We start from the raw sequence: 24,848 nt of genomic DNA, 5'->3' as shown, positions 1-24,848 counted from the left end.
TCCTGACTTAACACCTTGTTTTGCAGGTCCTGGGATGGGAAATGCAGAGATTTCTCAAAATGTCACTTTTTCAGACTGAAGAGCTTTTCTCACAGCTGAGCGCAGCTGTTGCCGATAGGACTCAGAACTGCTGTTTGTGAGATTCTATAAACAATTCCAGGTTGCAGTGACTTGTGAGTCTTATTATTTGATAAATCATTTTAAAATACATAAAGCATAGCTTTACTCTAAGGCATAAATACAGGGGTTGGAATTAAAGCAGACCTTTCAAACTTCACTCTGCGTTTCCTGCCTACTTGATTTAACAGTCTTCTCTTTGCTTCAGTGTTGGTTTTGTTTAGAATAGAAAGTCATGTATCCTGCATGTCAGCCACAAATTCATAGTTTAGACCACTTTCTTCCCCAGATCACTTAAAACCCTCATCAGATTGATTTAAAATCAAAATACTTTAAAAAAAATAACATCACATTATCTTTTCATCTGCCTTCTTAATTTCCAAGCACTTAATGAGCCTTTCTCAGCTGGATAGGTGGCAAATTCCCAAATATGTTCTATGCTGGCTGTACTCCCAGGTGTCTGGGGTGTTAGGATTCACAAAGACCCAGCAAGGACAAGTTGAGGGGTAGGAATATAGTGGGATAAAGAAAAAGCGTTCCTAGAATGCTGTGGACTATACGTTGGCTAGAAACATGTTCTACAGGTTTCACATGACAAAAGTTAAGACAGATCTGGGTTTCTGGAAGCTGTTACATGTTTAGGACAACATCAGACTTTTTATGATCTGCTGGTCTTGGAAAAGATGGTGCATAAAGGCAAAAACAAATTTCAAAACCACAGGGCTGTTGAGGGAATTTGATAGCAAATCTATCTGAAGTTTGATTTTTTTTCAGGGATCTCTGAGCCTGCAAGAGATGAATGAGGGCTGATAACATTACAAAGTGCCTGGCTAGCTACTCTCATCTCTTCTTATGTCATTCAGGCATCGAAGAATGTTCTCTAAGACATCCTAGAAAGATGTGAAGGTCCTGAAGGACGACCACAGAAGAATACAGATGATCATTTGGCATCCTCGCTGTGCACCGTACGTCTCATTTCAGAAGATGAAACTACGAGATGCTTCACCCAAATTCATTGACTGATCTTCAACAACCTGGTACAGGGCATACACAGGGAGAGCCGCAGTACAGACCCTGGAGTCGAAGAACAGCTGCAAGTGTAAGCGGACTTCATCCCTAGATCTTAGTGACTTCTATTAATCACTTCATTACTCAGTGTATTTGAGAAGTTAGCCTCTTTGGTAAGTACCAAGGCAAGTTGGTAGCAGCTTGTGCATGGAGTTGAAAAACAACCAGACACTTGGCAGTGAAATGCTCAGACACCCAGAGCATTGGTGTAGTCTTATAAACCTTTATTATGAGAAAGTTTTGTTGCATCTGTACTTAAGGTAAAACTGAATGGGAAGAATACAGCACACCCTCTACAAACTTGCAAAAGATGTCTATGTGACATTCCCAGTGTTTAGAAGGACAGCCTAAAATGATCTGAAATGAAGTAAAAATGGGTTCTTTTAAGAATGTTAGCATCCCTTTTTTTTTCATCTTTCTTTCCAACAATTGGTACTTTCAAACTTTCAGTAGTTCTACTGTCATGGACCTGAGCAAATCTCCTCCCTCCTGGGGGTCTGGCACCCTGGGCTCAGGGCCAATTTTGATAATTGAGATGTCCAGCCTTAAACCAGTGCTGTCAGAAGCTGCAGTGGGGGCCTGCCCCTCCTTCAGGGGGTACTTGCTCAAGGACTCAGGCTCTTGCTCAAGGACTCAGGCTCTTGCTCTCTACGTTGCTGCTTCACCCATGCCCACTCTTGTACCTTCCTGATTCTGGCCCTGATCCTTACGCACTGGCATGACTTTCCGGCTTGACCTTGAACCTGCCCCATCCCTACGGACCTGCATGGTGATGTGGACTGTTAGCTGAAGCTGAAACTCAACGTGAGATAAGTGAAGGTGAGCTGGGAACCAAGAGCCACGCCAAGGCAGGCAGAGGCAGTGACTTTACCCCACACAGGCACAGACCCACAGCAGTCAAGCAGGAGGAGCAGAGCAGGTCCGGTGTTAGCAAGATCTACTACTCAACATCTTTTTTGCTTCAAACGTGAGCAGCATTGCCCTCTGGCTTCCTCTATGGCTAGTGAAATACAACATCTAATGGATGATGGGGTCAAAAGAGGGACTTGTCTCATAAAAAATCTCGTCTATATCCAGCACTGGTCCTTAGATCGGGTCATTGCACAGACTTTTGACCTGCTGGACTCCTTTAACTCTCATATGGGAACGTATCTTGTGGAGAGGCAAAAATAATGGTGATAATTTACAGAAAAGCCAGGCATTGTGTCATTTCCTATTGGGGTCAGAACTAGCCATAATGATTCACGGTTACTATGAAGCCGTAGAAACTCAGGAAGATCCATATGCTATATGAGATATGGCAGCCAACTTGCTAGAAGAACAGGTTGCTTGGAAAATACCATATTACTGCTTTCTCCCATACGAAGCCCTCAGTGTAACAGACTCACATTTAAGATGTCTGTCCTAAACACTTAAAGCTTTCTATCAGCTGAGATGTAGATGCTTCACGTACTACCTCCCTTTGTATGACTACCAGTTTCCAAGGCAGTTGTGTTCCCCTGGAATTATAAAGCCATTATAATCTGGACAATAACATCCTCACTTTTCCTGGAGTCTCAGAGTTAGGACTGGGCCCAATAGCAGATACTGTTCCACTGGGATGAAGCAATTTCTCCTTCTCCCAACATGAGACTTTGTATTAAATGGCCAAAAGGACCCTCTGTCATTAGAAGAATACGATGTGACTGTTCTGTAGTATCCCATAATGCTCTTCCTGGGCCTTGAAAGAATAGAAGACATACTCTGAAAAATATCTTTGAGATGAACCTTAGAAGAATTTTATAAAAAGATAAATCATGAGGACAGCATTTCTCTACTCTATTTCTTTTTGAACTGAATGTTTATGATCCACCCATGACAAAGAACTGCATCTCCATGTTAAATACAAACACTTCTCTGGCACTGTCTGGCTTCCATATGCCTTTTAGTCTAGAGAGCGTTTTTTCCTTTTGTGGAATGAAAAGAACAACCTAAAAGGTCATCTTGCTAAGCAGACTGAAAGAGATTGTTACCTGTGTTGTTTTGACACATCTATATCTATGCTAAATTAGCTCTGGTAGACCAAAATACAATTTTGCTTTTGAACTGTGGCATATCAGTGTTTCCCTGTCTGCAGCATGTGCAGGACTGAATATTTTTCTAAAAAACAGGAAGAGTCAAAAAAACTGTAACAGTCTTTGCCCATCAACATTATTTCTTTATTAACTTGGCCCTGCCTGATTTTTACAGCCGTGGTGTTGAGCTTGATTCTTTTGTCATCCTTCTTTATTTACTCCTCCAACAGTAGTTACTCATTGCCAGAAATTACATATGCTGGGCAGATGCAGAATCCAGATATTATTGTGAGTTTTATTTCTCCAGGACTGATATCTGATTTTACCTTTTGCTCCTTTCCTTGTTTGTTTGAAAGCCCTTGTAATGCCCTTTTTGGCTGGTATCATGGCTTTGCAACAACAATTTCACATACAGTGCCAGCTTCTGGGGTCAGCTGAAAAGAATCTGAATGCTGTGAGTCAAGATCATCTCTGAAAAAAATAAGATGTATAACTCAACCCTCTGCTTAAACACTTCAGGAGCAGCCATTTTAGGATCTGCTCTTGTTCAGACTATAATTAAGAGAGAATGTTACTGTTAATTTTTGGGAAGCAGAACAATCCCTGTATAGTCTAGTTTCAAAATTTGGAGAAAGAGTTTACTTTCTGATTTAAAGGAGCTTCGGAGGAGCCTAATTATGAAGGATGGGCATAGAGGAATTTAACCAACATAGCATTCATGTCTGTAGTGCAAGACTATGACTAGTGTGCAACAGAAACAAATCAACGTCCCACACTACATTCTGGAGGACATCTGAGACAATAAATCATCTCACTTGGATTTGTATGTGCTTGTAAACAGCTTACTCGCTCTTTACTAAGCGATACAGCTTACTTATCGTTCATTGACATACATCATCCCAAGTAATGGGTACTGTTAGAGCAGGCTTATACTTTGATATTATTTGTTCCATCCCTCCTCCTTTCTGAATTCTGATGACATTGTGGCAAGATGCATCCATGCTGTTCCAGAGTAAGGGCAATTCTGCAATGATCCCTAACTCCCACTGATTTTGACAGAGCTATTTATACTTATGCTGGGCAGATGCTTGAGTATCTTGCTAATTAAGACCTTAAGCCACTACATTCACCCGTTGCTTTCTTTTATCCTTGCATAAAAACACACAACCTCTTAAGTCTGATATTTGAGCATAATTTTTAAGACACAGACATCTGGGACAGCTTCTATTATAAATGTATCATTAAGTAATTCAGTGACTGGAGTATTACGCAGTTATCCTAGAGAGTTAATAGGTTTACTCAGCTGGTACAACAACCCACACATTACTCTGTACTAACTTCACTGCTGCTGAGTGAATATCATAAATCATTCATCTCTACCATTGCCTAAATGATAAACGACTCATCTCCAAGACGATGTTCTGAAGCAGGACTGAGAAGCTGAACTTCCTCACTGTATCCAGGTGGATCTGGAAAAAGTTACAGCAAGGTACACCTGGAAAGGGGTTAGAGAGAGAGGGGAGAGGAATGACTAATATAAATATTGCATTGCCTAATCCCTCTAATGCAATCCGATAAGAATGCATAAACTATTTGAACAATAATGCTTTGAAAATTGTTATTATTAATGACATACACTTATGTTGGCATAATAATGAGAATGTAATTTTGAACTTTCCGGATTTGTTTTAGCACAAAAATGGGTGTAATCACAGGTAGGTGCTATTGAACTTGTCTTACGATGAGTGAATCCAAGATACAGAGGTCAATTTGTAGCCAAAAGCGATGCTAGTTTTCCTGATTCCCAGTACAACTACTAAATATTGAAACAGATCCTCTCTGTTCTCAAGTCCCGATTGTGGCAATCGAAATGGAATAGCAGGTGCCTCGAGGAGGCAAGTGGGGATCACCCTCCTAGCTCCATCTCTCTCCCAAAGGACAAGGAATCCTGGAGAGATGGTATGGTCGGGTGTCTTCTGTTTCCTAACAGGGAAATCGCTTCTGGATGCTTTACCTTTCAGTAGGTGCCAATTTTTGCCTTGTTTTATTAGAAAAAGACTTTATCCCAACATTAAGCTATTACAATTTATTTCGGCTTGTGCAAATTAGCTAAGATAGCTAAAGCTTGGTTTGGGTTCTGGTAGCTCTCTCCAGTGAGACTGAGTCATCACCATCAGCCTCAAGAGCAAAGCTATCAAACTTTTCATTACAAATTCTTTTTTTAATGAAAAATTTACTTCCCATTTTTTCCCATTTATTTTAGTTTTCACAAAAATAAACCTAAATTGAATGCCAAACAGATTTTTTCCCTTTTTTCCCCTTTTTTGCCTCCTCATATAAGAAATCGTTGCCTACCATCTTCCCTCTGTTCCTTTATTTTTATACACAATTCTTTGCTGTGCCACAAAGTTTTCAGCACTTCTATATCTTTGAAAAAATATGTGAGTGCAGATCTGATAACTGTTTCAGAATTGGAGCAAGTGTGAATAGTTGTAGAATAGCAAAGAAGAAAAGTAGTTGAAAAAAAAACCCCACCAACCCAAAATAAACCTTGAACTTTGTTCATTTTTTACACTCAATGGAAAAAAGTAGAAACAGGAAAAAATAACTATTTGAATATTCTTTTCTGAAAGGTCACAAACATGTGGGTGGAAAAACTAAAGCCTCCACTCTTAAGCCTTCAGAATCAAAGAAACTTCAGAATGGCAATACATTTTGCAAAATTATTTTTCCATCATTTGAACCAGGTCAGGACTAAATGTTCAATTCTGGACAAAACTCACGTCAACCACTGTAGTAATGTTTAATGGTTAGAGATCTTGTATGAATCATACCGTGATTTATACCTCATTATGTGCAGAGAAGTTAATAGGATACTGGGGCAATTGTCAGGGAACTGGTACGATATCTTTTGTGTAGCTTGCCAGCAGGACTTAAGATTTTGGATGATGTGTTAAAATACTCTTATTTTAAATCATGGAGATACAGCAGTAAGCTGAATAGTCCCTATCCAAGAAAAAAGCTGCCCAACCAGATATTAATGAAAAAATAGTATTGTGTGTGTTCAGTCCCAAAATGCTCTTTTTTTAATCAGTACAGATTCATGCAAGATGGGCAATTGTCAAATCTGGGATTTAGATTTCCTCAAATTTTGCAGTGTTTGAAATCCAGAACCAGATCTGAATTACACCCTTCAAGCCTAATAAAATAAACACAGGTGAAGTCCATGAACCTTACAGAAATCAGTGGGAGTTTTATTATGTGCTCCAATGGAGAAAGAATTTCACTCCAAGATGCACTTGGAATCAGGGACCCTCATTGTATTAACGTTACGCAAAAATATAACTGTGCATGACTGAATTGGTCCATAATCAGAGAAATGGATGAAGAATGAAAGGTGCTATTAACTTTTCCATTAAAGTCCAAAGAATATGTGTGTAGACTACATCTGTTACACCCAGGCTTTTCTAGATGAATGAACACCAGGATTAAATCAAGCTAAATTTCGGAAAGCTACATGTGTATGTGATGGCAGGAATGCCTCTAATCATGGATTTTCATTGCCAAAAGGATTTTGGAGTTCTGCCATTTCAGAAGGGTCATCAGGCAGTAGTATCCCATAAGGACAAACTGAAAACTCATATAACTGAATTACAATAATACATTAGCAGTTATTTATCATTATTCCTGTTTAGGAATTCACAGCAAAACAATTTTGACTGCAATGTATAACACAAAAAATCCATGGAAAAAATGCAAAAAGCACAGTCTAGAAATCAAAACAAACCGAGTCTGGCTTTTGGTGCAAATAACTTTCTCTGTAATCTTCTTTCTGTCCTGTAAATAATAAACGTATTTCTAACACTCGTAGGATTTGGATTCCTGTTGATACAGAGCTCTAACAGCAAGCCATGTGTGACTCCAATAAGACATGATAATATTCTGTCAGCTCATCAGTTGGACCTTTATACTGGAAATACCTGGCTCAGTCACTATGTGAGAAATCATGCCAAGGCATGAAAATAATGTGATTCTTTTAAAGAGAAAAGTTGTTTAAAATATCATATCCTGGTTTATAGGCCAACCATCCAAGAACAATTATAATACTTTGGAGCTATTGGAAGGCAGATAAGCTGAAAGCACGTTTATTTTTAAATGGTATACTATATAAAAAGCATTACATGTCTCAGTAATTTTGACACATTCCTGTTTATTTTGAGTAACGCCTTCTGCAAATTACTTTGTAAATGCTAATCGATGTGATGTGTTGAAATCAGTCAGAGCCAGTGAACCTGGCAGACAGCTTCAAACTGTCCGAGTGTCCATTTAACAACGTTCTGGGACAACGCATGTTGTGCCAGAGCATTTTTCGGGAGCGCAATGATCCATCCTATTTACCTAGCTCAATGGAATAGCTAACCACCAGTATTAACACCATGCAGAACGGCAGCTGCTGTAAGCAGCATGCGATGGGACCCTGACTTGGCCAGAGTGTTAGCGAGAAGCTGTGTCACTCCCTGCCTGATCTCTGCCCAGAAGCACCGTTCAGATAAAAGGAGGCCTGGACGGTATCTGCCCAGCTCTAACTGGTTAGACAATTCTGGCTTGCCTTGGAAAAATAAGGAAGCATAGATAGTTGCCACACAGGGGGTCCTACCTGAAAGCACTGCTAAAGGAGACCTGACCTACGTCTGCCTCCTCCCATGGCTTAGCTATGTGCTGGGAGACCCAGGTAGTGCGGTATGTGGAATGAAAAGGACTTCTTCCTCTTCTTCTTCTTGCTCTTCTTCTTCTTGCTCTTCTTCCTCTTCAAATGTCAAAGAAACAGTGGCTGCAAAATACAGCTAAAAACTATCTGCTCTTTCCCACTCATAGAAATTAATTCTTTTTCGGTTGTGTTTTCTTACACTGAAATAAAACTAGTAGGGAGTGGAGAAATATGTTTTTCTTTGTGCATTAAAAACACAATGAGCTAAATCCAGCTTTCCTTGTACAGCCAGGCATGAAATCAATAGTACAATCCACATAAGCAGACGTAGCAGGATCTGACACTCAGTCTTCTACACAGGTAAAACCAAATTCATATGTGAGTAGTGTGGCTCAGCAGAATACACTCTGCAACTACCCTGTGCACATGTCTGCCTGACAAAGATGGGATGTGCTCACTGAAAGTACAGCATATAATAGAAAATTTCCTCCATTAAAAAAGGTAGTTCTTTTTCACTTCCATGTAGTCTCACCGAAATTAATGGAAATTGCACATAAGCAAATGATAGAATATTTTGACTACAGCATCACAGGGAGGAATGTCTCATGAATGAGAGAGGAAGAGGATTAACTCACCCAGTCAAAACACAGTATTTAATTTAAAGCAGTCACAATTTTTAAAGTTTGTTAAAATTTGGGGGGGTTTCCCTTGTTTATTTAAAACTGTGACATTTTTCCGTGTTGCTTTTCTACAGAAAAATCCAGCTAAGGATATTTACAAGAATGATTACTCAACACCAACACATTGTTACCAAATTAGATATTTTCGACAGAATTTGTTCACCAAGAATAAGATAGTGTCACTAGCGATGGTAATCCTGCAAAAGCTCTTTGTGTCACTCTTTTATCTACTCAGGTATGTAAAGTCTTAGGATATACCTCTCAAATTGACTGGTCTGGAGTAACAGTAGCGTACACTCTATGCCTTCAGGTTTCAACCTGACAGATGTATCTTGTAGCGTACATCACACCAACCTCGAGTACTAGCAGTAGCAACACAGGAGCAAGTGTGAGCATCTAAAATGGTGTTATTGCTCGGGAATGAACTACAAGCCTTGGATAATGTTGGCATTAGCAATTTTTTAAACAGAAGAGGTCGTATTCTGAGGGGTTAAATAACTGCAGTTGTTAAAGGGAGTGACTTATTTAAAATAACTTAGGGTCTCAAGTGTAAATGAGTTGGAATTAGTCTTCCAGGTGGCTTGTGCAATGTGAGTTATTTAGGTTACAGAGGTTTAGTATCATGTTAGTTTTTATGACAAAAACTGCTGTACCAGATGCATATAGGCCAGGATTTGCCAGCCTGGAAAAGTGATGACAGAGTGGTGATAACAGAAGTCTGTGAGCAGCAGTGGAAGGAAAGAAAATGAGTAGGAAGTGATTATTTATGGTTCCTTGCAATTCAAAAAATAGGGGAAATTAACTGAAGTTATCAGCAACTTAACACACAAAAGGAAGTAAGTTTTAACAGAGAGTAAAATTAAACTCTGGAATCCATTGTTACAGGATAATTGTGGACATCAAAGTAAAATTGGATTTAGAAAGGAATTAGAAAAATTCAAGGAAGAAAATCCATCAAACACAAGGGTATAGCTTCAGACATGTAATATTTTGTTACTGAAATGGTATTTGCACACACTAGTTTAATAAAGAAAATATATTTTATATTTGTGACTAGATTATAGCTGTTCCTAAAATTGCTTCACACTAGATATAGATATTTTTGTATCATACATTTTTATAGATCACCATTTTTAATATCTAATAAAAGATATTTCTTAAAATTGCCTTTTGGGGACAGTTTGTTTTTTTTTTTTTCATTTTTGCTACTGAATGTAAAGAGAAGAATATTTCTTATTCTTTCTCCCCTCTGAGTTTTACCATTTTATTCCCTGTTTTCTTAGTTTTGGTTTGGTTTGGGTTTTTTGGAGGTTTTTTGGCAATTTGAGTTTTTACCAAAGATTTGTAACTGTAAAACTGTAAAAGTTACCACAAGGCAAGGAAACGGGGGTGGGGGTTTTTTTGAGAAAACTGAAGAAAATCACAATGGAAAAGAAATATAATTGTACTGATGTCAGGGGAAAGTCCTAGTGGACCGTTCCTAACTGTAGTCAGAAGAGAGGTGCCTAAATCGTAACTCAATCAGGTGTTGACAGAGAAGGAGAAGAGAGACAGACACAGTCAAAAAAGAATCCCCCGAGAAGATGACAAAAGTCTGTGGCCTGACGGGGTCCTGATCTCAGCCTCTCGGCCTTTAAACTTCTCGCACTGTAGCCAGTCATTAGTAAACATGACGAGAACAGGGCCACGGGAGCCAGAAACACCATGATTAATGATGTTCTGCAGACACGCAAAAGCACTCCATGTTCACGGCATCAAACTCAGCTGCAGTCTAACAACGATTCCTTAATTGTTCTCTTGGCATACGGCACATGGCTCTTCTTCTAAAAATCATTTTATATTAAAATTCCTGGTAAACCTTTTATCCAGACCAGAGTGAACTAAGCAGTAAAGCTTGTCCTGGGGAAAGAAAGAAATAACTTTGAGCAAAATGGCTGGAGAAGTGGCGGAGGAGAAGGGTCTGTCTGGAGCAAAGACTAAATATCGTGCTGTAGCCAACGGCACCACTTGAATCGCTTGAGGAGTAGAGAAGTGAAAGAACAGTCAACTTCACACATGCCCTGTCTAAGGAAGACATCTTATTGCCAGGGAAAATTTGCCTCTGGCAAGAGCAAAGTTTTCTCCGGAGGTGAGTGTGAAGGGTGAGGCTAGAAGTGGTGGGGCAGGACTTGAGTTGCTCTCCTGATCCCCAGCCAGCAGACCTGCTCCTCTGACACCAAACCACAACCACCCTGCTGCAGCGCTAGGTAGAGGCAAGGTCTGGTTTGCTGCCCCAGGGTTGGGAGAAAGAATAAAAAGGCTTAGTTTTACATTTACATTCGCCCTTCCCCCAAACCAGAAACATCATAAAACCTCCCAATTTTGACGTCCTTTCAGCAGTCAGATGCCACCAAGTCCGTTGACAGCTGGCGTTCATGGCAGAAAATGAACTTTGTTGTTTTCCTGTCATGATCTTTGCCAGCATGGCTACCTCGCTGTAATTTTAAGATATATGGGTGGTTCCTTTTGGAAGAAAAAACTGATAGCCCTATCAAGCAGCCCTCAAATTGGGAGCCATTTTTACCTTTTGCTAGCCTAGCTCTTGGAGCTACTACCACCACAAGGTGCAATTCCAGTGAAGAAGCTTAACACAGAAAGCTCTAAAATATTATGAAAACAATCTAGATGCAGAATAGTTAGTCAATAACTTAAGATTTCAACTGAATGGTTATTCATTACATATCTTCAGCTGTTACAGCCCTGGTTAAAGAAAAAAGTTGCTTTTCAATCTGCTGTCTTCAGAAGAGGTTTGCTTGGAAGCTCTTGGTTCTCTTCAGGGATATTTTGTCCAAAGATTGCTTTCAGGGTCTCTATTCCATTGTTTCACCATGAAAGCTTTCCCCTAGAATAGCTTTTCCCTTTCTTAAAGCATAATTTTGCACTGCTCTGCCCAGGACACAAAGGTTAAGAAGAGAGTCTCCGAGGTCTGATCACAGAAGCGACACCCAGTCGCTCTGCCAGTGGGGTTGGCTACAGCTGGAATGGGATGGAGGAAACAACAAGTACAGCTCTACCAGAAGGTGCGACCAAATGCTCATCTCAGAGGATGTTATTAATGGGAAGGCTGTAACCCTAGCGAAGCTGTAAATGCAGGTAGCTGCCGGCAGCAGAGGTGGTCTCTCTCCCTACGGTTAGACGGGAGCCGCTCACTTCTCTGCTGCTTTTTTGGTGGATGCTTTGTTTTGGCACCTGCTTTCCTCTTGGACTGAACAGGCATTCAGAACTGACTTTCCAGGCACGCTGCAAGATCTGCCTAAGCTTTGGGAGGGCTGTGATAGGGTCTGGAATTTACTGGTGAAGGTAATTCCAGTTTGGGATTGATTGAATCTCAGGCTCGTTGGTTTCTTGTACTCGTTTGTGAGAGAATAAACCAGATGGCTTTTTCTTCTATGCTGTTTTTCTCTAGCAGTATAGAAAAGCACTTACAACCCAGAAAAGATCCGTTTTCTTATTAATGGGAAAAGGTAAATAATTGATAGAAAGGCAAAATTTACAATCTATAAACCAGTATTTGCAGAACAAAGTGAAATACCAACCAGTCTTGCTATAGACATCAACTTTCCATCCAGCACTCCTTAATGAAAATAAAATCCAGTGGCCACATCTAACTTATCAAATGATAACTCAGAGCTGCAATCAGAGGTTCTACCTGGGTAGCACCTGGTGGCACACAAAGCATTTATCTGCCATCGGAACCTCTCATTTACCACACACACACACAGAGTAAAAAGCATTCGTTAAACAAACGAGTAGAAATGGGAAGATTTATTCTGGAGAGTGTTGAAAGCCAAACAGGAAAGCAGATTTTATTCTTATCAGCTGGGAAAACAATTGCAAAATATAATCTTGTTTTGCCTGGCTTGCATTTTGCTCTCTTTCCTTTCGTTTTTAAGATGATACCAGCTCTGACTTCTGTGCAACTTTTTCATTTGTTTCACAGTCCGGTTTTTTTTCAGAAATTCTTTCACTGGCAGCTACCTTTATGTCACTTTTAATTTCAAAGTTGATGCTTAAAATCTGTTCTGGGGCACCAATACAATTAGTAGCATGTTGACTGCTATTCCTTCTGGTTTTTAGTACTCTAATCAGATAAATTTTACGGTCCAAACAGGGAATATGGAGCTAAGTGGATCTTTTTACAGCAGACTGGAAGAAATATATTGCTAGCAATGTTACTGTGACAATATATATACCATAATATTAAAGCTATATTTTAAATTGAGAGTAGCTTGTAATCAAGAACAAAGGTAAATGTAAAAAATTGGTGAATGTTAGTTGTATGTAATTTGAGCTCTGGAAAGCATTTCTTAGATTATGGATGATGCAATTGCAAAATAGAAAAGACAATCACTCAAATCAATAAGGGCTCATTTGAAAAGCTTCTTCCTACTTCCTTGGCAAGTACTGCCATCAGCAAAAGCAAAAGCAGGACCCAGTGTGCCTCAATGTGCCGTTCATTGCACTGCAGCGTTCACAGCATCACGTGCCTATCCATATCCAGCTCAGAATAACACTCCTGAGTGTAGGGAAAGCTCCAGCCACGTTGGTTGAATTCCATTTTATCTTAAATCTGGTGGGCAAGGATATGCATTTAAGACGTACGCTTGCTGGTGACTGACTGCACACTGATATCAGTGAGAAAGGCGTGGGCTGTACAAACTGGAGGTGAACTCCAAACGCTGCTGCAGGACTGCTATACACTGGTGGCATTCTGCTGAGGTCACTGGTGGTGTATACCCTCACTGGTACCAGTATAAGAAAGGTGAGAATCACCTTTGCTATAAACTCGGATTGTGAGTTTACGAGTTTAAAAAAAGAGGAAAAAGAACTGGAGACCTCAGTCTGGCCTTGCCATGCTGAGAATGGATTAAAATTTCACTTACAATGCAGACCTTCCCCATTCTGCCACAAGCCTGATGGCCTTTTGATGCCAAATACTGTTTTCAGTGGTTTACCAACCCTCCAAGTATACTAAGACTGAAAGCATTTGGCTATGCATCTGAGCATCACAGGGATCTATAAAATTTCCAGGCTTTTTCAACTGTTAATCTAATTCCTATGTGTTAGGGTGAAAATAGACCTGCAAGTCATGTTTCAGTGCCTGAGTGATTCCTACTCCAAGCAGCAAATTGGTCTTAGGCTGGTAAATTTTCCACTCTAAAAGGTCAAAGTTTGAGGGTAGAGAGGGCAGCATCGACTTTCTGGTATTTCTCATGCTGAATGGGAGGTGACCCTTAGGAATTTTTAGCAGGCCCTTTTAAGTCTTGAAGCTCTGCCAGTGTATAGCTGACAGGTAGAGAATGGTAAGGAGTAAATGCCATCATGGCAGATAGCAAAGACAGACGCTTCAGAATAAGGACATTTGGCAGCCATGCATTGAATCCTGAGAGGTATTATACAGTAAAATGAGGCGCTTACCGTATAGGTACAGGAGATGTCAGCCCAGGACTATTGCCTGTGGTGTGTGGTTATTCTCAGTGCACATAACAAGCTTCAGATTTAAAAAAAACCCAGGCTTGCAGTCATTGTGGGGGCGGATTTCAGGTCATTTTCAGTACAAATCATACGCTAACTGGAAGCAAGCATTGATTGCTTGGGGTGAGCCAAATTTCTTGATGATATCATATGAAGTCTGTTGGCATAGTCCTGGTACGTTACGAGACCAATGGAACTGACACAGCTCAAGGCTGCTGGAGCTCCTTCCTTATAAAAGAAGCAATACAGGCAGTTCTGGCAATTAATACCTCCCTGTCCTGCCAAGTTCGTCTGACGCCATTTCATATTCATAATGCCCAGATTACTTTCTTGAGCTTTTTGGAATATCCAGGGTAGAAAGCAATGCTGAAAAGATGGTCTGTTGAGTACAAGCAAACGGAGATCTGTCTTAATATAGATAAACTACCTGCTTTATATGATCAGTTGTTGTGTTTTGAAAACAATATGACTGTAAAGTTTTGTTTCATCTTAGTAGAATATGTATTTATCTGCAGAAAATCTTGTCTACCTGTGCCATGATGACTGTATTCAGACACGCAGATGATCATCCTTCTTTCTTAAAATGCTTTGAGTGATTCCTAGGTGAGACAGCTGGATTATTTCATTCATTTATTCATGAAACAAGAATGACTTTGATCACAGCTAAATAGATCTGATTCAAAATACCAGGCAGCAACCAAGAACTATACAATGAGGAATTGCTTCTACATTATTTAAATATGCTTTAAATTTTTTTCATTCTTTTTTATCTCAGCCCTGGACAGAGATGGGAGGACTATCCAGAAATTAGTTCTGAATTGTTGATGATCAGTACCATCACCCAGTGCAAGCCAAAAATGTGAGGAACTGCTTAAATTTACATCACTGATAAAAGGTTGCCCTGAGGGGAACATTCTTTCTGCCATTTTCTGCCTGGACCGCAGTAAGAGCGGTATTACTACAGCCAGGTGATAGCAGAAGCTGTTGCGAGGTACAGAAGTTTACTTCAGGCACTTCATCACATTGGAGTTCCTTTCTGCAAAGAAAAAACAGATTATATGTATCTTAACAGTGTGAATCATTAGTGTGCACCCATCCCTTGATCATACAGAAGAATACTCCAGTCCATAGCACTGTTAGGTACATTTTCTCTTAGGAATGTTAAAAAAATGGATTTCTACATACACTATGAAACTTAGGGAAGGAATTTTAGTACATAATGATTATATGACAAGTTCGTTACTTAAAAGGGCTATGCAGGTCTTCGATTTCTTCCACATTCTTACTTTTAAGTGATCTTTGATAACCTGCCTTGAAAATAACCATGTATTATATGACATTTTTTATTTTCAGCACCATATAGTACTGTTATTGTTGGGTATCTGCTGAAAGGGCAACACAGCAGGGTGCCAGAATCCAGGAATTTCTGGAGTTTAGGTACACTTCTTTAATACAGATGCTGGACGAGTCAAGCACTGGAGGTGCCTCTGCTGGATTCCTTACTCGTGGATGAGGAAATATTGGTTGAAGATGTAACACTCAGTGACAATCTTGGCTGTGATTACCATGAGAACATAGAGCTTAAGATCCCTTCAAGATGGGCAAGAAGGGGGAAACCATGGGGCTACCTGCTAGTCAGCCTGACCTCAGTCTCTAGGAAGTTTATGGACCAAATCCTCCTGGTTGGCACTTGTGAGACCATGCCCGGACAACTGTGTCTGGCTTTGGGTTCCTCAGTACAAAGAGAAAAGCAAAAAACTGGGAAAGTCGCACAAAGGGGCATCAGGATGGTTAAAGTGGCATACAAACAGAGACAAGGGACCTGTGATTATTTGGCTTGATGACAAGAAGGCTACAGAAGGATCTAATTTCAGTCTTCAGTTACAGAGAAGGCAGCTCCAAGCTCTTTTGGAGGTGCACAGGGAGAGGCTGAGAGGCTATAAATGAGTTGCAGGAAAAAGGAGATAGGAATGAAACTTTATCTGCTATTTCTAAACCACTAGTGACACCTAGTTTCCAAGAAAAATACCAGAAGCTACATTAGCACTGCAACTTAGAAAAATGCATCAGATTGCATTTATGATGCTACAGGTTCAGTAATTTGAAGGTTCTGGTTATCATAACCCCAAACTAATAGACCTTGATAATAAAAATATGTGCATTAAATCTCTGCTCCAATAAAGGACACAGAGCTTGCAGGTGTGGCCTCTCAGTAGAAGGCACTGATGCTGTAATGCATCAGAGAAACTTCCATGTCTGTGTCTGTGCTGTCAGGCTAAATCATTAATTTCTCATTAAGGACTGACTCCCTGATTGTCCACACACTGTACATACTGATGTGCACCGAGACAACCCTTGGGTGCTACCATCTGGCTCCTGAGGTGGGAAATCTTGAAGTGGAAGCAGCTTGCTTATGTGCAAGTCCTACTCTCACTGGCATAAGAGATGCAATTGAGCTGGGTCTGGCTTGAGCTGCTCTGCTTACAGTAGTCCAAAGACAGTAGAGTACTGGGAAGGCCATGAACCTCCTTTCCCTCACACTGGCCCCAGTTCAAGTTAAAACAAAAGCAAAGCGAACAGCCAGTCTGTGCCATGGAGGATTGTCCAGGAGAAGGTTGGAGTCTCCTTTCTGGGACAAGAGCAAATCTCTGGCAACTATGTTGGTTTGGAAGTTCTGTTTGATGGGGATAGAAAGTCACGGGTATGTGACACAGCATACAACTTCTGACAGCCAGAAGAGGGGAAATGTCAGACAATGCCTGTGGGCAGCCACGGTCTCCCAGCATTGCTACAGCACTCTCAGCTACAGCATCCTTACTTGCTTCCAAACTTTCCTGCCCCCTGCTCACCATTTCCCAAGAGAAGTAAGAATCCCGCTTCCATAGAAATGAGGGGCTTTTACTCTAACTGGGCAGCAGCTGTGGCCAGATGTGACAGTATAGGAGAGTCACCTAGCGGTAAAGCATATGGTGGCCTGGACCACTACCAGACAATGACAGCATGTCTGGTCACCCCTTGATAAACCACAGATGTCTGAAGAAACCTGGACTTTCCACTGCATTCACAGCTGACTCCCGCACACAACTGCTTATCCGTCACGAACTCTGACTACGTTTTGAGTTGGGTATGACAAAATGATGGCACAGAAAACAAGTACGGCAGAGGACCACGTCACTAACAACTACTGGCAAAATTACTGTGCTTGAGTCATGTTCCTGAAGATGTTGCAAGAGCAAACTAAGAACTCTTACTGCCTGCATAATCTTCCTTTCGACATACCCTCTCCTCATTTATTTTCTTTCCTCAAAAAGCGGGCTCAAAAATACAGTTTTGGGGTGAACAAATAAACATCCCTTGGGAACAGCCACCTAGCACTCTGGCAATTCTTAGGTGTGCTTTCAGTGTAAGGAAGAGAGAAGAGCTAGTATGCATCAAAAAATACATGGATTTTATTTATGGACCCCCCATACATTTGGGCAAACTGTGGCTATTCAAGTAATTGATATTTTTGACAACAGAACTGACAGCTGGCATGTAGAAGATGCGTCTGACGGCTTTGTAGTAACAATTCTAATAACAGCAGACCTCTCCATCCCACTCGGCCTGCTCATCGATGAGTAGGAGTGTGGAGGTAAGCACACTCCAGAAGACAACAAGTACCGACTGTACTGAAGGATCACACTGCCATGCAAGTTAATCTGAAGAGCCCTACATGATAGGAGAGTGATGTTTTGTAGCTGGACAACCTATCGTGCTATGTGGATCCAACTGATACAAGCCAAGCAAGCTAAGCCCTACGATGTAGATTTGTACTTGAGCCTGTACAAGTACAAACCAAGTCGTACAAGTACATCGCTCAGCAAATGTGAATAGTATAGTATATAGATGTAGTCTAGAGCTCTACTCCATCATCCTCCTGCTCAAAGCAGGGTCACGTACGAGGTCAGACCAGGGTGGCCAGGGCTTTATCTAGCTAAGTCTTGAGAATCTTTGAGGATGGAGACTGCAAAACCTTTATGGGCAACCTGTTCCATTTTCTGACTCTCCTTGTGGTGAAAAAACTTTTGCTTTATATCTAGTTGGAAACTTCCATTTCAGTTTATCACCGTTTGTCAGCCTCTCATCATGCATGTCCATTAATTATTCCATTTTCTCAGTAACCTCCTCATAGGCATTGGAAAGCTGTCATTAGGTTGCCCCAAAGCCTTCACTTCTCCAGGTTAAACAAGCCCAGTTTCCTCTGTCTCTCCTTCTGGGTTCTGTGCTCCAACCATCTGACCATCTCAGTGGCCTTCTGCTGGACTTACTCAAGCTTATAAATATTTTTGCTATACTAGGGGAGACCAGAACTGAATGCACTATTCCAGATGTGGTTTAATGAGTGCTGACTAAAGGTGAATAAGCGCTTCCCTTAAACCTCTGGCTATGCTTGTGGTAGTACAGCACAGTATGCTGGCAGCCACCACCTCCAAAACCAAGAGCCGAGTACACCGTAACAAAAATACAGTGTCTGCTTCCTACAGGTGAATGGTTTCTGGGACATCATGTTCTCTACTGGATCACAAAGGTGAATCAGCCCATTTCCTTTGATTTAAAGTCAAATATAAATTTGCGTTTTCAGAAATTTCAAGAAGGTTCTTCACACAGTATATCAATACATTGCCGAGTTTTCCTTTTCCTTGCAAAGATAACATTATTTCTTGTTAAGAATGTGCTTTATTACTTTTATGCTGTGACTGAGCTATATACACTTTAGGGCACATATTAATGATTCATTAATATATTGCTCAGATGTTTAAAGTTATTCAGCCTAATGTTTCATGCCTTTCTGCACACCTGAGTTAATACATACCCTGGAGTGCTTCCTGCATAGTTACAGCACTCTCTCTACTAAGGAAAACTGGGACTTGATTGCATCCATATATTAATCACAGTGTATGTTTACATAGTATGACTTCACTTAATAGCATAATGATGAAGAAGCCGAATGTACATAGCTGTCTGGCTGAATGCCTGACTTAGGAAAAAAAGAAAGGTTTTCTACAAACATCTTTACATCTCCACAGAGGGCCAAAGAAATCACAGAAATGCTAGAGATATTTTTTTTTTTTAGATTGTATAATGCATCTTTCTCTATAGGACATGGGAATGCCTTGCTGGATCATATATACATATCTCAGTAAGTGGTTTTTGTTAACCTCTGAAGTAGCAAGTAATTTCTGCCTTTAATGAATTACAGTAAAAAGGTGAAGTGCTTAGTGGCAGGAACTCATGTAGAAGAACGATTATTCACTCTGAGGTTTTTGGCTCCAGTAGGCAGCTCCTGTAAGTAACTTCAGTGAGCTTCTTCCTTCCATTTAAGCTTTCTTTTGTTCCCTGCCTGCAGGACTTCACACCGATTCAACTCAATTTTTTAAAACTTATTTATTTATTCATAGTTTCTGCCAGGGATATGCCCTCTTGTTACACAGGTAACAAATGGAATTTAATGTTTCTGAAGAAATTACCCAGATGAACTACCATCTCTCAGTCAGGAATCATTTTACAGCTGTATTTCAGGGTCTTCTTTTTGCGTTTCTCTATTTTCATTCCCTTATTGGGATATGGAAGTAGGATCATTTACACAGAATTGGGTCATGAGATGCACAAGCATATTGTGACAGACGGAAAAATATTTTTCAGTATGAAACTTCAGAAACTGTTATACTGGATGGACTGGACACTTGGAACAATAAAAAGGAACTGATATGCCAGTGCTGTATTTTTGAGATCCAGGTAGCAATTGGTATGCTGACTAACACAAATTCTCAGGCAGGAAACAAGACTAGAGAAACCTCATTTTTCCTTTAATAATATTTCATCTCCTGGGTGGGACTATTTGAGAGAGAGCTCCAAAACAAAGATAAAAATGACAAAACGCCAGCCTCATACAGGGAAAGATCTGGTCTGTTCTGATGCAAGAGCTGGTTTCAGCTCAAATCCCACATGGCTGATGAGTAATGTTTAGTAAACCAGTATATACATAGACTGTTTTACTGCTCTGTGTAGTGCTGTAAAATAAGGGTTCCTAAACAAATCCAGTGAAGCATAGAATATTACTAAGGATAAATAAATCATCCAGTTACATCTCTGGGCTTCAAGAGAAAACAACTTCTAAAGATGACAGCTGTAAGGGGGGAGTACCAGACTGGAGTGCCCTGGAGGAAACAATTAAAGTTAAAATTGACTCTGAGACTAAGACATGGTCATATCAACAAACCATGGAATGAGATAGGTAGGCTCAGTGAACAGCAGTCAGGTGGTGTATATTTTTAACATAGTCTATACCTCTTAGATTTGGCAGGTAGAGCGCTGTTCTGCAGAGCAATAGCAGCCAATTCACGCTGAACTGACACTGCTGGAGCACAGACAATGGCAGTTTCACTGGGGCTTTGCCCATTTTGCCTCTGGGCACTCTGTTAACCAGCACAAACTGCCACTTTTGCCACTCCTTTGGCCCTACCTGAAAGCGGAGAGATAAGAGACTCAGTATAGACAACCTGCCTTCTCTGTCTTAATGCTGATCTCATTTTAAATTTTTCCTTTTGTTGCCAGTTTCAGATAAAATATCTAAACACGTATTGTCTTTTGTTATCTCACTTTTAAAATGCTTAGTGATTAAAAAAAATCATGCTCCCGTCTTGCGGCAGTTTAATTTTGATCATGCCTCCAAGTGTACCAGGAGCTACGCCCAGCTAGATTTGCTGAAGGGCAGCCCAAGAAACAAGGTTCAATGTTCTGCTGATCAGCTGGAGTGGTTCAGGCAGAGAAAGAGCACACATGCTGGTTTGTGGCTTGGAATAGTTGCTTTTGAGACAGCCCTATAGCAGAGTCAAGATGGTGTGTGCCCCAGCACCTCACTAAAGCAAGCCTTCTCTTTGAACTAAGACTAGATAATAGAAATGCTCAGAGATATGGGGGGAGAGCAAAGATGTGGACTGATGTGTTTTGGGTTTTTTTTAACCTTTCCCACAATGCACCATAAGCATTGCTATTTTAGACACGGATCAGTCCTTCTAGTGCTTAAACACTTCCTAGGATTCCCTCAAGGTAACAGAACATAAAACTTCCAATCATTACTAGGGTTAAATTCCCCTCTTATGGAAGGTTTTGTGTGGATGTCCTTGGTAGAGGCGAAAAGAGAAACAAAAAATCTGTGGCCAGCATATGAAGTGTAAGGATGCTATACAGCCTCTTGGCGACTGCAGTCTGAAATGTAATTACATCTTTCGACTACCCAGAGCTTCCCAGTCCCACGTTCTACAAAAACATCAACCGAGTAATTTATTCATAGTCATTGTCTTACACTTGCACAGGGCTCCTTTCTCCAGGAGCAGGAAAACACAGCGAACTACCACCAACCCATGGTGGTCAGACAGAAGGGAAGCAGTGCAGAATTTCATTCTTAGGGAACGAGAGGAAAGCTGTTATTACAGTTTGAACACAGGAATGGGTGGAAGAAAACTTGCCATCTGTTGGCAACTCCGCCCCTGCGGACATGGGTGAATTTTTTTTAAAGGCAGGTGAATAACATCTGAATTTTTTCTGAATGAAAGTTGAGGTTTTCAAAGCTCTGCAGCAAATGAACCCTCCATTGTGCATACTTGCTGTCTGAGAGTCACTTCACTTTGAGTAAGTCTCGTGGTAAATTTCCATTCACTGACTGGATAAGCATAGCTTTTAAAATTAGATTACTGATGTAAACATTTATGATTACAAATTTAAAATGTGCTATAAAGATTTATGGGGAAAGTAAAATATCAATTTTGCTGTACATTATATTATACACTAGATTATACACAGACAATAAGTCATTCTCTTGGTATTTAAATATATTTATTTACAGAACAAATACCTATCTCAGAGGATTTATTCTTGTTTGTAAAATGTTCTGATAATCTGGGATAAAAAATGCAGAGGAAGCAATAATAAACATTTCTACAATCATTACTAAAATTCTCTACCAATTTCCTGTTCTTTTTCCTTATCTTTTTTGCTTTAACTTCTAAATTTCACTGTTTGTTCCTAGATACTTTTTAATCTAGTCTTGTATGCGAGAGAAATGTTTCTTTTTTCCATAGTTACCCACAAGTTTCTCCTGCTAACGTCAGAATGTATGCCTCCAGAAAATGGTATTTGAATGTTAGTTACTAGATTACCATTCATATTTCATTTTTCTCATGCTTGCATGTTAGCTCTGTCTTCATTTTAGTTCACTGGCCAGTTCTACTTAATGCCAGAGTGTCCTCTGCTGTACATAGCAAAAATAGCAATATATTACAGGTTCTTTCATTCATGATGATCAAAATGCAGTGAAGTGATAGAAAAAGAGACTCTGTAGGGATCTGTGCAACTTCTCACTTAAATTTCTCTGTCAAAAGCATTTTTGCAAAATCCTTTCTAGTCCCCCCCCAAATCATTCTTGCTACAGATGATTCTGTAAATAGAATTCACATTAAAACCTCCTAACACTCCCACCTCGCCCTCGCCAATGTTTTATGTTTAAAGGGAAGATTTCACTAAGAACAAATATGAGGAAAATTGCCTGAAGACAATCCTGTGGGACATTGTCTCTGAATGTCAGGCATGAAACAGGGAGAAAACTTTGTAAAGTTTTAAAAATCCTCTACAGATTTTTTTCGTAACTAACTTTCTGCTGTTTGGTGAGGACGAACTGGATGTGTGAAAGCTTACAGGAATACTCCCATTTTAAGGGTTGCTACTTAACCGTTGATAGGATGTCCCAAGAGTAAGGTATATGCATATTTTTCTAATTAATACACACATAATTTTATAGAAATAATAAAAATACTGAGAGAGACATTATCTGCAGTGATAATTATTAGCTACAGAACTAGGATTCAGGACAGACCTGTAGGAGTTAAGGTGGATAGTTCTCTGAAAATAACAGTTAGTTGGCAATGTTTCAAATAATAAGTGGTGTCAGGTGTTTTTTAGAAGAGCAGCAGGAAGGCTAGAAAAAGCTTACATTAAGACTAGAAATGCTACTCGTGTCAGGCGGCACAGAGCACCTTCCATGTAAGGAGGACTGACTTGGATCCTTCAGCCCAAAAAATGACTGCAGACGATACAATGCAAAACCTATGCAAAGGTGAGCAGAGAACCTTTTTTATTCGCTATTATTTCTAAAACAGGAGAAGTAGCAAGGCTTCAGTAAAGATTTAAGGGAACAGGTTTGAAACACAACTAAGAGGAAACACTTTTGCACATCATCTTGTCATTGAACAGTGGAACCCTCATGATACTGTCAACGCCAGACAGTTTTCAAAAATGAAGCAAGACATGTTTGTGGAGTACGTGTCCACCTTGCAAAGATGAAGTACCGTGCACCTTGGCTCACAGTAAGTTCCTTAACCTGCTAGGTGAAAGACACTGGCAGGCCCGGGTTGCCTTGGGGCCTTTTTTGTGTCTGGGTTTTCACATTATTTCCCAGGGCAAAACGCTGACATATCTGGCCTTTTGCAGTAACGGCCCCTAACTCTTGCTTTCCCTCACCGCACCCTACAGCCTCCCAGAGCTTACTGGGAAATCTCTCCAAAGGCCCTTGGTAAGGCACGGCTGGCACACACAGGCTTTCGGGCGTGTGGCCACCTGGAGTGAGGCGGGCTAGCGAGGGAAGCCTGAGGAAAACCTGAGGAAAACCTGAGGAGGGCAGCCCTCCCGCCGCCTGAGGCGAGCGGAGCCCTGAGAAAGGGAGAGCCGCGCGAAGGCTGCTGGGAGAGGCGCGAGGACGGCGGGCGCTGGCGGGGCCCCACCCCGCTCCGCCTCGTTCTGGGCCCCTGCCGGAAGTGAGGGCAGGAGGAGAAGGGGGGCGGGGCGAGGCGGCTCTCCGGGAGGTTCAGCCGCCGCCATTTTGTCAGCGCCGGGCTGTCCGGGTGCGCGGAAGTGGCGGCCGGCGAGGCGGGAAGGGACGGGACGGGGCCCGCCCGGCTCCTCCCCTGCTGGGGCGGAGAGGCGGGGCTGGGCGCGGGCGGAGCGGGGTGGGTGGACGACGAGGAGGAGGAGGAGGAGGAAGCGGCGGCGGGGGGGCCGAGCCGAGCGCGGCCCGGCGATGTCGGCGTTCTCTGAGGCGGCGCTGGAGCGGAAGCTCTCGGAGCTGAGCAACTCGCAGCAGAGCGTGCAGACCCTGAGCCTGTGGCTCATCCACCACCGCAAGCACTCGGCGCTCATCGTCAGCGTGTGGGAGCGGGAGCTGCGAAAAGGTGAGGCTTGGCACGGCCGCCGCCGCCGGGCCTTTTCCCGCCCTCGGGTGCCGGGTAGGGCCTGCCTTGGGGGCGGCGGCGGCGGCCGTGGTGGGAGGAGGCCGCCCTCGGGTGTGCGGCTGCTGAGGGGAGGATCGTAGGGCTCCTCGGCCTGTCGAGCCGGTGAAGGAGGGAGGGAGGCCCGGCCGGCCCGGCCCGGTGCCTGGGGAGAACGGAGCTGCTGGGGCAAGTGTTAAACCCCGGGTGTCAGTTTCTTGGTTATTGCGGGCTGGGGGGTGCTTCTCCTTCTTCTTTTTTTTCTCCCACTCCCCTGGCTGCTTTCTTCTCTCTCCCGTTCCGCCTTCCTCCCTCAGGGAGATGCTTCTGAGGAGGCTCGTTCTCACGTTTTACTCCCCTTTTTTGCGGAAGGAGAGAGGAAAGTGGGAAAAGGGAGGGAAGGCGGAAA

The 24,848-nt window shown here is 41.6% G+C and overlaps 1 protein-coding gene across 3 annotated transcripts in view; it reads left to right on the top strand.

Annotated features, from left to right (window-relative positions):
- Positions 1-24,214: 24,214 nt before the first annotated feature.
- The window catches only part of RPRD1A (regulation of nuclear pre-mRNA domain containing 1A), a 41,870-nt gene continuing 41,236 nt past the window's right edge, over positions 24,215-24,848 (top strand). For all 3 annotated transcript variants that reach the window (XM_010573844.1, XM_010573863.1, XM_010573853.1), the window contains exon 1: positions 24,215-24,403. In XM_010573844.1, coding sequence (XP_010572146.1) covers positions 24,253-24,403 — 151 coding nt within the window. In that variant the 5' untranslated portion in view covers positions 24,215-24,252. The remainder of the gene's footprint in view (positions 24,404-24,848) is intronic.

This window comes from Haliaeetus leucocephalus, unplaced genomic scaffold (genome assembly GCF_000737465.1).
Source record: "Haliaeetus leucocephalus isolate CR32 unplaced genomic scaffold, Haliaeetus_leucocephalus-4.0 Scaffold3, whole genome shotgun sequence".
Taxonomy (NCBI): Eukaryota; Metazoa; Chordata; class Aves; order Accipitriformes; family Accipitridae; genus Haliaeetus; species Haliaeetus leucocephalus.
This window is presented reverse-complemented; position numbering and strand designations above follow the sequence as displayed.